Raw genomic sequence first — 15386 nt, 5'->3', positions numbered from 1 at the left:
GCTGTATGTTTTAGTACTACCTTACAGGGTGGTTCACCATTAAAATAACTTTTATAATGTTATAGAATGGCAATTTCTAAGCTTTTCAAATGAACTTCATTAGTTTTTGAATTATTTGCCTTCTTATCCTGACCCTTACCAGTTTTCAAATAGGGTCACTGACCCCACCAAATAGGCAAGTGCTCTGTAGGGCTACAAATGTATTGTTAAGGTCACTTTTTATTGTTCATCTTTCTATTCAGGCCCTCTCTTATTCATATTCCAGACTCTTATTCAAATTAATGCATGGTTGCATAAAACCAAAATATTGCAAAAATCACAAATAATAAAAATGTAAAATTAAATTTAAGTACAAATTGTCCCAGAATATCTGTCTCTACATCATACTAAAAGTTAACTCAAACACCTTTAAGCTACACTCAGCCTGTTAAGTAAAGGAAGCAGAGCTGATTTTGGGTAGTTCACAGGCTGAGATCGATCAGCAGAGAAAACTCCACAAGTGCAATCAGCTGCTGTCAGGGAGCCGGGAGCCCCCTCTGGGGAGTAGTCCGGATCTAGGAGGAAGCCCCTCAGGAGGGATCAGGGTCGAGGTATCCAGGGGTTAGGCAAGAGAATAATCTAAGTCCAAGCACAGGTCAGAAGGCAGGCGGAATACAAACAAAGTCCAGGGCAAGGCAGGGGGTCAAAGGCAGGCAGAGTAACAGCGAAGTCCAGGTCCAGGCAAGGGGTCACTCCAAGGAATCAGGCAGAAATAACAGGGAAAACAGCAAGGGAACCCAGGAATCACTTAGGGAACAGGATCCTATTTTCGGGCGCCATCTTGGCGCCTCAGGCGTCCTTTTATCTTTGAATTTGGCGCCCTTGCGCCAGCGTCAGCGCGCCTGCGACCGTCGCGCCGTGCTGGCGTCACAACGCCGGCGTCGGAACCCACGTGGGTTGCCTGGGCGCCGCCATTTTGGATTCTTCGCCGCCGGGAGCGGACGCGACTCCTCGCGCTCCCGGCGGTCTTGACAGTACCCCCCCCTCACGGGGGGCCTCAGGACCACCGGGACTTGGTTTCTGGGGAAACTTGGAGTGGAAGTCTCTTACCAAACGAGGAGCATGCACATCACGGTGTCCCTCCCAAGAGCATTCTTCGGGGCCAAAGCCCTTCCAATGGATGAGGTATTGAAGGGACCCTCTGGAGATTCTGGAATCAAGAATTCTCTCCACCTCGAATTCTTGTTGACCCTCCACAGAGACGGCAGGAGGAGGAGATTGGACACCAGAGAAACGGTTGGAGACGGTGGGCTTCACCAGGGAGACGTGGAACACGTTGGGGATTCTCATCTCTGGTGGGAGTTGAAGTCTGATGGCTACAGGGTTAATTATCTCCAAGATGGGGAACGGACCCAGGAACTTCGGACCCAACTTGGGAGATGGCACCTTCAAGCGAATATTCCTGGAAGAGAGCCAGACACTATCACCCACCTTGTAGGGAGGAGAGGGCCTTCTACGGCGATCCGCGAAAGTCTTGTGGACTAGAGCACTCTTCTCCAGATTAGACTTGGTTGCGGCCCAAATAGCAAGCATATGAGCTGCCAGATCATCTGCAGCCGGGACGTCCGACAACACGAAGTCCTGAGGAAAGGCTTGAGGGTGCTGTCCATACACCACCATAAATGGAGACCTTCCTGTGGAGGAATGACATACATTATTATGAGCAAACTCCGCCCACGGGAGGAGGTCAGACCAATCGTCCTGGCAAAGAGACACGTGGTTCCTCAGGAACTGTTCTAAGGCTTGGTTCACACGTTCAGCTGCCCCATTCGTCTGCGGGTGGTAGGCAGACGAAAATTGAAGTGTTATTCCCAAGTCTTTACATAGGGAACGCCAGAACTTGGCGGTAAACTGGGTGCCTCTGTCGGAGACGATCTCCACCGGGAAACCATGCAGGCGGAAGATGTACTTAATAAAGAGTTGGGATAATTCCACCGCAGAGGGTAACTTCTTCAAAGGGATGAAATGGGCCATTTTGCTGAAGCGGTCAATGACAACCCAGATCACAGTATTCCCACCGGAGGGAGGAAGTTCGACAATAAAGTCCATAGAGAGGTGCGTCCACGGACGAGAGGGAACCGGCAAAGGCTGTAACAACCCGCTGGGGCGGGAATGGCTAGGCTTAGAAGTGGCACAGACATTACAAGCAGCCACAAAGTCCTTTACATCCTTGCGGATATCAGGCCACCAGACTAGGCGCCTCAAGAGTTCAAGGGTCTTGGCCGGACCAGGATGTCCAGCTTGCCTGGAGCAGTGGGTTTGTTGCAGGATGGCCAGGCGAAGTGCTGGAGGGACGAAGGCCATGCCAATCGGAGTATCTTGAGGAGCCGAGGACTGCCCAGCCAGGATCTGGTCGGCAAATTGGGGATACAGAGAGGCAATGATCTTGACTGGTGGAATGATTGGTTCCTGCCTCTCAGGGTCACGGTCCACCGGAGTGAAGCTACGAGACAAGGCGTCGGCCTTCAGATTCTTGGAACCTGGGCGATAAGTCAAAACAAAGTTAAATCGAGAAAAGAAAAGGGCCCACCTGGCTTGTCTGGGATTTAGCCTCTTGAGGGACTGTATAAACTCCAGATTCTTGTGATCTGTGTAAATCTGGACAGGAATTTCAGAGCCCTCCAGGAGGTGACGCCATTCTTCAAGGGCAAGCTTGACTGCCAAGAGTTCTCGATTTCCGACATCATAGTTCTGCTCTGCGGATGAGAACTTCTTGGAGAAATACGCACAGGGGTGCAATTTTCCATCAGTGGAGTGTCTCTGAGAAAGGATAGCTCCGGCTCCGACTTCTGAAGCATCAACCTCGATGCAGAAGGGTAGTGCAGGATTGGGATGTCGGAGAACAGGAGCGGACGTGAAGGCCTCTTTCAAAGACTGAAAGGCTTCTATGGCAGATGGAGGCCACAGGCTGGGTTTACCCCCTTTCCGGATGAGGACCAGGATAGGTGCAATGCGGGAAGAGAACCCCCGGATGAACTGTCGATAATAATTAGCAAATCCGATGAATCTCTGGATTGCCTTGGTACTCAGTGGGAGAGGCCACTCCTGGATGGCCGACACTTTCACGGGGTCCATCTCAAATCCCTCTGGAGAGATAATGTACCCTAGGAAGGGGATCTTGGATACCTCGAAGACACACTTCTCCAACTTGGCGAAGAGAGAGTTCTTCCTCAGACGAGAGAGTACCTCCTTCACCTGGGAGCGATGACTTTCAAGGTCCTTGGAGAAGATCAGGATGTCGTCCAAGTATACGACTACGAACCTTCCTAGGAGATCTCGGAACACATCATTAACAAACTCCTGGAAGACGGCAGGAGCATTGCATAGGCCGAAGGGCATAACAAGATATTCATAGTGCCCATCCCGAGTGTTGAATGCCGTCTTCCATTCGTCACCCTCCCGGATGCGAATGAGGTTGTAGGCCCCCCGGAGATCCAACTTGGAGAAAATCTTTGCCCCTTTCAGCTGGTCAAAGAGCTCGGCAATCAGGGGCAGGGGGTACCTGTTTTTCACGGTGATCTTATTCAGGCCCCGATAGTCTATACAAGGCCGAAGGCCTCCGTCCTTCTTCTCCACGAAGAAGAACCCAGCCCCTGCAGGAGAGGTAGAAGGGCGGATAAACCCCCGCTGGAGATTTTCTTGGATGTACTCCTTCATAGCGGTAGTCTCTGCAGGAGAGAGAGGGTAAATGCGCCCTCTGGGGGGCATGGCTCCTGGCAGGAGTTCAACCGGACAGTCATAGGAGCGATGTGGGGGAAGGAACTCTGCAGACTTTTTACAAAACACATCGGAAAATCCCTTGTAAGTGGAGGGCAAAGTCTTTAGTTCCGCAGTGGAGACATTCACCTTCTCGAGGGGTTTTGGCGGAAGGCAATGTTGCAGGCAAAATAAACTCCAACGAGAGATCTGCCCAGTGGACCAGTCTATGGTGGGGTTATGCAGACGTAACCATGGAAGACCCAATATTACTGGAGTAGAAGGACAGGGGATGATGAAGAATGAAAGTTTTTCTTGATGCAGCGCCCCAACTTGTACAGATAGTTCCGCCGTGAACATAGTGACGAATTCAAACTCCAGGGGTTTGTCATCTATGGCGGTAATTCGCAGGGGTGAAGACAATGGAAGCAGAGGAATCTTCATGCGTTCGGCAAAGAAGGCGTCCATGAAATTGCCATCCGCTCCGGAGTCGAGGAAGGCCCTTTCGAAGATAGACTTACTTGCCAGGTGAATCTGCAAAGGAAGGAGAAGTCTGCGTGAATTTTCTTGATACTTCTCCTGAGGCCCTCGAGCAATGCCCCCTACATGAGAAACCTGAGACATACCTCGGGGTACAAAACTCTTGGCTTTGGCAGGACAGGCGTTGGCAAAATGGGAATGTCCACCACAGTACAAACAGAGCCCTGCCATACGTCTTCGGAGTCTTTCCTGCTCGGAGAGGCGAGCTTTTCCTACTTGCATAGGTTCCTCCAGGGGAGACGTGGACACATGAGTCACAGGGACAGCGGGTGCTTGCAGAATCGGCCTTTGAAAGCGAGGGGCCAACATGGGAGAAAATCGTCTGCTGCGCTCTCTCTCCACCTGGTGTTCTCTGAGGCGGGTGTCCACCTTAATAGATAGAGCGATCAGTCCTTCCAGGGTGTCAGGAGTCTCTCTGGAGACGAGATCATCTTTGATGCGGAAGGATAGGCCTTGGTAGTATACGGCCTTGTAAGCGTCATCACACCAGGAAGTCTCCGCCATCAGTGTTCGGAAGTCTATAGCGTACTCATTGACACTGCGGCTTCCCTGCCGGAGCTGAAAGAGACGGGCAGGGGCGTTCGTGACCCGACCTGGAGCATCAAAGACTATGCGAAAAGCTTGGAGAAAGTCTTTAACATCATAAGTCACCGGGGAATTCTTCTCCCAAAGAGACGTTGCCCACTCCAGTGGCTTGCCTTCCAATCGAGACATCACATACCCCACCTTGGAACGCTCACTTGGAAACTGTGTGGGTTGGAACTCAAATTGAATTTGGCACTGTGTGGCAAATCCCCTGCAGGCTTGTGGATCCCCACTAAAGCGAAGGGGAGGTGGAATGCGAGGCTCACCTGTCGGGTAGCTTGCGTTCATAGAGGCTGCCGCCATGGGGGGATCTCCAGTAGGTGGAGCAGCGGAGGGCGCAGAAGGCACTCGAGCAAGCAGGACATCGAGTGCTTGCCCAATGCGAACCTGCTGGTTTTTTTGTAATCCTCCATGCGGGATGCCAGTCCGCGGAGTGCTCGTCCGACATCAGGTGTGGCTTCCTCAGAAGGATCCATGGCCCGAAAATAATGTCAGGGAGCCGGGAGCCCCCTCTGGGGAGTAGTCCGGATCTAGGAGGAAGCCCCTCAGGAGGGATCAGGGTCGAGGTATCCAGGGGTTAGGCAAGAGAATAATCTAAGTCCAAGCACAGGTCAGAAGGCAGGCGGAATACAAACAAAGTCCAGGGCAAGGCAGGGGGTCAAAGGCAGGCAGAGTAACAGCGAAGTCCAGGTCCAGGCAAGGGGTCACTCCAAGGAATCAGGCAGAAATAACAGGGAAAACAGCAAGGGAACCCAGGAATCACTTAGGGAACAGGATCCTATTTTCGGGCGCCATCTTGGCGCCTCAGGCGTACTTTTATCTTTGAATTTGGCGCCCTTGCGCCAGCGTCAGCGACCGTCGCGCCGTGCTGGCGTCACAACGCCGGCGTCGGAACCCACGTGGGTTGCCTGGGCGCCGCCATTTTGGATTCTTCGCCGCCGGGAGCGGACGCGACTCCTCGCGCTCCCGGCGGTCTTGACAGCTGCATAGCATGTGTCTCTCAGGTTCTCCATAATCAATAAAATCCCCTTGAGAAAGGACTTCTCTCTGAAACCTTGGGTATTCTCTTTACTACCATGTCTGCTTTGCTGTTTTCAAGCACTGTTTGCCATTTTGGATGGTATGTATATTTTATCCTGATGTATTCTGTACTATTTTTGTAAATCAGTATGACTTTGATATAAAACTATTTTTGCATAATATTTGGCTTGTTGCATAAATTAGATAGGTGTGCAGTGGTAAAATTAATTATATATATATATATATATATATATATATATATATATATATATATATATATATATATATATATATATATATATATATATATATATATATATCTATCTATCTCTCTCAGGTTCTTCCCCTAGATAATTCCAGTTCACTACACTCTAGAACTGTAGCCTATAATTATTATTAGTAGCAGTACTAATAATACAAATAATAATAGAATCATTGACAACAAGGAAACAATGTTTCGGAAGAATTTTTAGACGGTATACAATCGACACACATTTTTCACTTGTAATTTGTTTAATGATAGAAGTACAGTGTATTACCAAATAATTCATCCGTAGGCTGAATGCAAGATGAGCAGGCCTGGACTGACAATCTGTAAATTCTGGCAAATGCCAGAGTGGTTGCTGTAAAATGCTATACACAGTCAATGTCTGTGTGTTTGAAATGCCAGGGCCTATTTTAAAGAGGTTGTCCACATTTGAGTTAACATTTAGTATGATGTAGAGAGTGATATTCTGTGACAATTTGAAAAATTTAAAGTTGGCTATACACAGGCCAAACTTTTGCACATGCACTTTTTGGGGGAATTAGCGTTTGGTAGGCAGGTAGCGTAGGATTTGGAGCTTAGAGACAGGGACACTAAGGTTGAGGACAAAACACAGCTTTTTTAAGCACTGGGCATTAAACAAAAAGGCAATAAAAATATGTTCAGGTTACAGTACAACAACTTCACTGTAGAACATTCAGGGTTTTCCCTCCTCTGGTCGCTCACCATCAAGGGAAACTCTCACCCTCTGGAACTTCAGAGCATTTGGGCTTCATACTCATCACTGCTGGCTTACCCTCCTGGGACTCAGACTCACTAGCCTCTGCCAGTCCTTTTCACTTTCTTTCCCCACAAGGGATTTAGGCTCCAAGCTTTGGAACTCTCTTGCTGGCAGCAAAGCTCCTTCTGCCAGCTCTGTCTTTCACAGCACGTCACTTCCCTGGAGAGCTCCAAACTGTGCTAACACAGCTCTTTTACATTGCCCGGTAGATCCTCTCTCAGCTGCCACTTAATTACCTGGCTGAGAGGAAATATTAACCCTACCTGAGCCGAGTATCCCTCTGCAACACCTATCACACAGGTATTGGACCTATTATCCGGAATCATCGGGACCTGGGGCTTTCCGGATAACGGGTCTTTCCGTAATTTGGATCTTCACACCTTAAGACTACTAGAAAGTCATGTAAACATTAAATAAACCCAATAGGCTGGTTTTACTTCCAATAAGGATTAATTATATCTTAGTTGGGATCAAGTACAACCAACTACAGAGAAAAAGGAAATCATTTTTAAAATTTTGAATTATTTGATTATAATGGAGTCTATGGGAGACGGCCTTTCCGTAATTTGGAACTTTCTGGATAATGGGTTTCCAGATAACGGATCCCATACCTGTATGTATGTATATATATATATATATATATATAAAAACTCAGTGTTGATTCTACTATGATCAAACATATACCATTGTAACTTCCTGCAAGAACATGCAAATCAGTGAGGGCAAAAAATATATTCTTATCAAATGGGAATGGAGAAAGGGGTTCATTTACTAACATTGACACTAAATACATTTACCCATACCAACCAATTAGATCTCTGCTTTAATTTTCTCATTTGCAGTATTAAATGATAAGAAAGGACAGAGCATTGTTACTCAGGAGAGGTCAAGAGAGAGGAAAATGGGGAAGATTTAATTCCATTTATTGCTAGGTTTAATGCTGCCAGTATTGAAATGAAAGGTACTATGGACACATATTGATGGGTAATATCTGCAGATCCCAGTCCCTACTAAGGTTAGGGGGAAGATAATGCAACACCATGCTTTTACTGTTAAAGGAGAACTAAACCCTAAAAATAAATATGGTTAAAATGCCATATTTTATATACTGAACTTATTGTACCAGCCTAAAGTTTTAGCCTCTCAATAGCAGCAATGATCCAGCACTTCAAACTTGTCACATCTTGGAAAGTGTCTGCTCTGAGCAGCTGTTGAGAAGCTACAGGGGTCACTGCAAATTTACAAACCAAAAATGAGGTTTGTTTGTAATATAAACTGATGCTACCATGGAAAGTGTTTGGATCACCACCATTTTGTGCCGGCAACCCGATGTTCCCACAGGTTTGCCAAGTCTGTGCAGCGCTACTAGCAAGTGGTAGCTCTTTACTACTCACGATGTACAAACTGTTGAGGACATTAAAGCTGTGGTTCAAGAGATACATTTTATTCAAGATTGATTTTTTCTAAGTACCGGTATATAATTTTTAATAAAACATGCAGTGTGTTACAACACTTGGAACTCCAACACTGTTTTCTCAGTGTGCAAAAAGAGTGCATTGAAATAAATGCAGTGTAAGTACAATTAGTAACCCTGTATTAGAAAACTTGCATCATGAAGATTAATCACCTCTGATTTAAGAGTTACATAAGCTATCCATTATATAAAGGACAATATGGTCAGGCTAATTCAAAATTTTCATTCAAATTGGGCTCCAATTGAATCACTGGCCAACATGAAAGCTTTTTATAATCTGTGACCTGAATGAATATGTACAATGTAGCAATTCAAAACGTTTGCCAATTTATAAATATATTAGCCCTTTTTGACTTAATCATAACCTTTATTAACTGTGCTTCATTCTAAAGTTAGCATTGGAAACCAGTTTTCTTCAAAACACAATAATATGATTACAGCACAAATATATAAGCAGGCAAAACAGAAGCAATACTTACTGCAGTGCAAAGCAGCTGCAATGCACAAATCCTCAGCAGTAAATTCTCCCTGAGGATGATAGATTGTTGTCTTGTCCGGCAAGTAAAAGCTGACTTCCAGGCCATCTTTGTCAGCTATATCTACTTCTATCTTCTTCGAATTTCTCATTTTTGCACAAAAGGCCATTTTCTTCAAATTTTCCAATACATTTAAATTCTGAATAAAAATACAGAAAAGAAGCCATTTTTAATGAGGAGGAAAATAAAAGCATTTGTGGCAAATCTCAACTGTTTGTATTTGCACCTTTGTTTTTCTGTTTCTGAAATATGTCAGATAGGCCAGACAGATGCATCCAAAGACAGAAGTTGGATTTTCATTTAGGACATTCTCTGAAAAGTTCCAAATGTTCAGACTGGCTTATACAAATACAGGGCTAACATTTTCTAACCTGTATGGTCTAGATAATTTTCCAAAAAAACACAGTGTGCCTGGTGAACACCAACTGCATCTTCCCTCCTGTAACAGTAACAATATGTACTTGTATATTTTTCTCATTGGTTTGAGATATAATAAAGGATATTTTATTTACAAATACAAACTGTTTATAATAAAGAAGATGGCATTCACAAATATATGCGTAATGAGTAAAGTGCTCAGTATGGTTAAATAACACGGACAGAAAACAATGGTTTATGTGCAAAATCCATATCTTTAATGAGGAGTTACTTAAAGGGGATCTAAAAACTAAAAATTAATTGATGTAAACTTAATAAGAGAGCTTCTCTAAAAAGTTTTGCAATTTACATAGATTTTCTATTTTTAACAGTTTGGTGATATTTACATTTTAGACTGCCAATACCAGGCTTTAGGCTCATCTGAGAGTCAATCCTAGAATCAACTGAAACAAACCCTTAATGAAAAATACCCTACCCTACAAAGACCCCCCCCCAGCCTAACTGCCGCCCCCCGGCAAATGCCCCTAACTCTTTACTTACCCCTCCATGCAGCTTCTGTCCAGCGGAGTTCATGCCATCTTCAGCAATTTTCTGAATGAGACAATTTTTGTGAGTTTTGGCGCATGCACAATTGTCACAAAACAGAAAATTGCTCCAACAGCGCACGCGCTGCTTCGTTGGTCTCATTCTGAAGATTACAGAAGAGAAGAAGATGGCGCCCGTGAACTCCCCTGGACAGAATCTGCACGGAGGTGTAAGTAAAGAGTTAGGGCCATTTGCCTGGGGGGGGGGGGTACAGACCCGGATTTGTGGCGAGGCCACATAGGCCCGGGCCTAGAGCGGCAAAAAATTAGGGGAGGCATGCCGTCCAGCCGCATTATGGGGACCTATGCGTCCCCATTCAATAGCGCAGTTTGCCGAATCTTGCGAGCGGACGCCACATACCCGCCTGATCAGACCGCGCGGCCTATGGGCGCCCGCCAGAGAAATCAGGGATTGTCTATGTAGGGTAGTGGTTGGGTTTTTTTTTTTTTGATTAAGGGTTTGTTTCTCCTTTAAGGTCACACCTCAGACTCTGAGCTATTGAGCTGAAAGCCTGGTACCTGTATTAGAAAAATATCTCATAAACCACTAAATATAGAAAATATATGTAAATTGCAAAAGTGCTTAGAGGACCACTGAGAGTAAGTTTAACATCAATTCATTTTTTGGGTATAGATCACACCAGTACTAGGCTATCTGATAATGGCAATGGAGAAAGCCATTGCTAAAATATGATATATATATCAGGTGCAGTGCCGGGCATTTCTAAAGAGAAAGGAAGGGTAATTAATTCCTGTACTTCTTTATACAGGTATCCCCTCATTTATAGTTCCTTTCTTGTTCACAACCAGAAAAACACCTTTTTAACAAATGTATTTTATATTATGCTAATAAACAACTTTTGGCTGTGCTCCAGTGATGTTTTATATCTAAAGGACACAGTATTTTGGATGGTTTTAGAATTGTACCAAGTTGTACACTGTCAGTGGAGATAAACAAAGCTATGACACTTTTTAACATTAGCTAAAGAGCTGAATAAAACAGGAAATCCTTTACTGGGTAGTTTAGGTGCTTTTGATAATCTTCAAAACTGTGTCTTGAGGTAGTACACAATATCCGCTTTCTGTTTGTGTCCTTTTTGCAAGGCTGGGTTTCATTTCGGCATGTTTTTAACCCTTCCACTGGCAGTCGATTTGGCTGATTTGATACTTTTATAGCCAGACCATTTTTAAACATTTTGTACTCTTTCACTTTAAGGGCCTTTCCTGGGGGGGGGGGGGTCCTTTTAGTTTACCCAGGAAAACAATATATTTTTTTTTCAGGATAATCTGACCTTTCAAACTATAGTAGAATTTTGGTGTAATTCCATTTCTGTAAAAAAAATATAGGCCTCTAAGTGTCTAATAACATAAAAAAAAAAACCTGTTTCACATAGTACAATCACATATATCAGAAACATAATTTATTTTATGTACGAGAACACACACGATTTGGAAAGTTCTATGTCTCCTGAATGCACCAATACGAAATATATATAGTTTTATGGAGAAATCTCCAAGCAGTACACTACCAAATTTCCAAAGCACTGCTCCACAAAACATACTTCTGATTTGAAGGCCAAACATTCCACTAACAGTAGGTTTACCCTAGAAAACTACACATTATTAGAAAAAGCAGATTCTGGCAAATCAAAAATGGGTATATATATATATATATATATATATATATATATATATATATATATATATATATATATATATATATATATATATATATATTAACTACTTAAGTTAGAATTTTTATAGAAATTGGTGAATTTTTTGAAAAATGACCTCAAAGCTTTCAATCTAATGTATCATATCTCCCACACATCATTAGGTACCAATGTAAAACACCCTAAATATGTTTGCCAGGAGTCCACTGAACAGTTTAAGGCACAACATGTATAAGTTTACCATGTCGCATATAGGAGCCCCATAATGTAGACACCACATTCGAGCCTCTGTAATTTCAGATACCTGTACTACAAAATCAACACCTTTACATCATTTGGGGGGGGCAAAAGGGCCCCAAAATGAAGACCCTCCATATGGTCTGTCATTTCAGGTACTGCAAAAGCAACACATTTACATAGTTTGGGGGGGGGGGGGTAAATGTAAAAAAAAAGTACGTTCACCCCAGAAAACCATATATTTCGGAAAGTACACATTCCCTCAAATCCTAATTGGGTATACATGACTTTCTACTCCAAAGCACCAAGCCGCAAAGCTTTCCTAAATTTGTCAATTTTGGTCAAATTTCCAAAAATCACCTCAAAACTTCCACCCTGCAGCATCTTATTTTACACATATTATTAGGTATCACCCCAAATATAAAAGCCTGGGGTCCGCTGAACAGTTTGATGCCCAATGTACAAAGGTTTATCGAACCACATGGCATGTATAGACCCCAGAATTTACCTTGTGCATTCTTATTTGATGGCTTACGCTTACACTAGTAAGCGGGGTTTATGCGGGATAAAAGGTACAAAGAATAATGGTGACCCCTGAAAACTATATATCTTTGGAAAGTACACATTTTGACAAATCCAAAATAGGTCATTATGTCTTTCTACTCCAAACTACCATACTGCAAAGCTACGCTAAAGGCAGCGGTTTTCATGACATTTCTAAAAATGGCCTAAAAACTCGGTCACATTTTTCTCACCCAGTTTCTTACATAAAATTGTGAAACAGCCAAAGTATTGACACCAAGGGTCTACAGAACAGTTTGATGCCCAATATGCATAGATTTACAAAAGTATGTAGTATGTAAGCAGCCCAAATGAAAAACATGTTTATGAATCTTCACGCTGGCTAACTCAGCTGCTGAAAAGAGAGCCCGGACCATGCGTTATGTGCCGTAAGACCGCCAAACTGTAAAAAGACCCCCAGAAACCATATATTTTTGGAAAGCACATATTCTGACGGATCAAACTAAGTAAAATACATCTTTCTATACCAAAGCACCAAACAGCAAAACTATACTAAAGACACATAAGAAACAATAATTCAGTGATAAAATTGCAAAAAAACTGAAAAAATTTAAATCAATGAAATAAAATAACTGATCCAACAGTGTAATTAGTGGCCAAAATAGATTATTTAATAGTCACACTGCTAAAATAAACCGTTTTAAGGGGTACAAAAATAACAAAATGGTAAAATGAAAAAATGAAAAAATAAAAAAAAATAACCCTCTTAAGGCACGTTACTTCATATTTCAGAAAGATTGCTTATTAGGAAACCCCAGCTAACAAACAGTTCCATTAATGACTCCTTGTGGAATCACAAGGGTCATTATTCTAAACCCACTCACAAACAGTTTGGCCATTCTCAACGTTACCACCAAAAGCATAAATGTAAGCTCTTCAGACAACATAAAAAGAAATGTTATTTTAAATGGGTTGTTACTCGTTAACTTTTAGAATGATTCAAATTTGAATGATTTAGCTTTTTGTTCAACAGCTCACAATGTGGAATTTCAGCAGCTGTCTGGTTGGCTAGGGTCCAATTTACTTTAACAATCATGCAGTGGTTTAAATGAGAGACTGCAAGATGAATAGAAAAGATCCATAATTGAAAGATATGGAATAAAAAAGAAAAAAACAACAATATTTTCGGCCGTAGAGAGCAATCGATTTTTGCCTGCTGGGGTGTCATTTGAAAGTGGCAGCCTTCAATGGATAAAGAAAATAAAAACAAAACCAAAGTCCTTAATTTTATTAGTTATTCACACTGTATTTCCTAACGCATAAAAAGCTAAATGTTTCCTCCTGCATTCTTGCGCAGAAAAGATTAGACCTGGTGATTCCACTGTCAACAAAAGGTCCCATTTGCCATAAGCCTATAGGATGAAAACCTGTCTCATATTAAATATGACATTCCTGCCCCAAAAAGTTTATTTGTAGCTGTTAAATCAACATATATATATATATATATATATATATATATATATATATATATATATATATATATATATATATTATATACATTTATATTATGACATTAGTCCTTATTAAATATGTCCTCATTGGATCAGCTACATATCCAGTTTTAGCGCTTGTATCTTACAGTCTGCTTCTGCAGTCTGTTATGCAATGTAAATTAATTAGTGATGCTAAAGCATGCCTATATAATATTATTAAATTCATAAACACTTCAAATTGATATCCATAACTAAAATCTGCTTACGAATTAGATTACCAGTGTATAGATGATTCCCCTCTATAACTGAATTTTCTTATTTGTGCACTGGTAATTTAATTATCTACCTTACAAGAATTTGCTTCAATTTTTCTTTTTAGCTGAAGAAGTAGCTTTTTTGTGATTAAAACAATAAGCAAAAAGTAAGCGCTATTCACTGTCATGTTGAACGAGAAATGGCTTGGATTAAAGCATGGGAAAAGTCTGGATGCAACAACACATTTTACATTTCAATTAGGCAAAGAAAGACACAATGGAAAAGCATGAAATTAAGTATGAGAGCCAACTGCAAATTGTCTGATGATTTTATCAAATTACAAAATGCAATTCTAAATTCTAACTATGTGTCAGGTATTGCTGGGGTTCGAGCCGGGGACCTTTGGGTTTCTGGCTCGATGCCTTGACCATTTGGCCAGGTGAGCAGCCTGTAGGGTTGCTTGCTAGGTATAACCTGGCTTCTGCAGTCCCAGCCCAGCTTCCGCCTGATTGGCCTCTCCAGCCCCAGCTCAGCTGCAGCCTGTTTGACATCTCCAGCCTCAACCCAGCTGCTACCTAGTTAATCAGCCAATCAGGGCTGACTCTTCCCTATTTAAGGGTAGCACTTAGACCACTCCTTGCCAGAGCATTGTTTGGTTTCCTAGTACTGCGGCAGCGCCCCTAACTAGGTAGTTCTAGCTCTTGCCCCTTTTCCCTTGTTATTCCGCCTTGCCTTGTCTTTCTGCCTGTCCTTGTCTTGCTTTATCTTATCTTGTACCTTCCCAGCCTTGACCTTGATCCGACCCTGCCTTGTACCTTGTACCCCTCTTGCTCCAGTCCCTCCCTTGCTATTCTGCTCCAGTCTCCCTCTCTTGCTATCCTGCTCCAGTCTCCCTCTCTTGCTATCCTGCTCCAGTCTCCCTCTCTTGCTATCCTGCTCCAGTCTCCCTCTCTTGCTATCCTGCTCCAGTCTCCCTCTCTTGCTATCTTGCTCCAGCCCTCTCTTGCTCCAGTCCTCTCTTGCTATCTTGCTCCAGTCCTCCTCTTGCTATCTTGCTCCAGTCCTCCTCTTGCTATCTTGCTCCAGTCCTCCACTTGCTATCTTGCTCCAGTCCTCTCTTGCTATCTTGCTCCAGTCTCCCTCTCTTGCTATCTTGCTCCAGCCCTATCTTGCTCCAGTCCTCTCTTGCTCCAGTCCTCTCTTGCTATCCGCTCCAGTCTCCTTCTGCTACTGTCTTGCTATCCGCTCCTGTCTCCCTCTGCACTCTATCCCCCAGTTTGATCTACGCCCGCACCGTCCTGTCCCATC

At 43.2% G+C, this 15386-nt stretch overlaps 1 protein-coding gene across 2 annotated transcripts in view; it reads right to left on the bottom strand.

The window, feature by feature from the left end:
* jak1.L (Janus kinase 1 (a protein tyrosine kinase) L homeolog) overlaps window positions 1–15386 on the bottom strand; it is a 67634-nt gene that overhangs the window by 39994 nt on the left and 12254 nt on the right. For both annotated transcript variants that reach the window (XM_018258230.2, XM_018258231.2), the window contains exon 2: window positions 8880–9075. In XM_018258230.2, the coding sequence (XP_018113719.1) occupies window positions 8880–9045 (166 nt within the window). In that variant the 5' untranslated portion in view covers window positions 9046–9075. The remainder of the gene's footprint in view (window positions 1–8879; window positions 9076–15386) is intronic.

The sequence above is a fragment of the Xenopus laevis genome, chromosome 4L (genome assembly GCF_017654675.1).
Source record: "Xenopus laevis strain J_2021 chromosome 4L, Xenopus_laevis_v10.1, whole genome shotgun sequence".
NCBI lineage: Eukaryota > Metazoa > Chordata > Amphibia > Anura > Pipidae > Xenopus > Xenopus laevis.
This window is presented reverse-complemented; position numbering and strand designations above follow the sequence as displayed.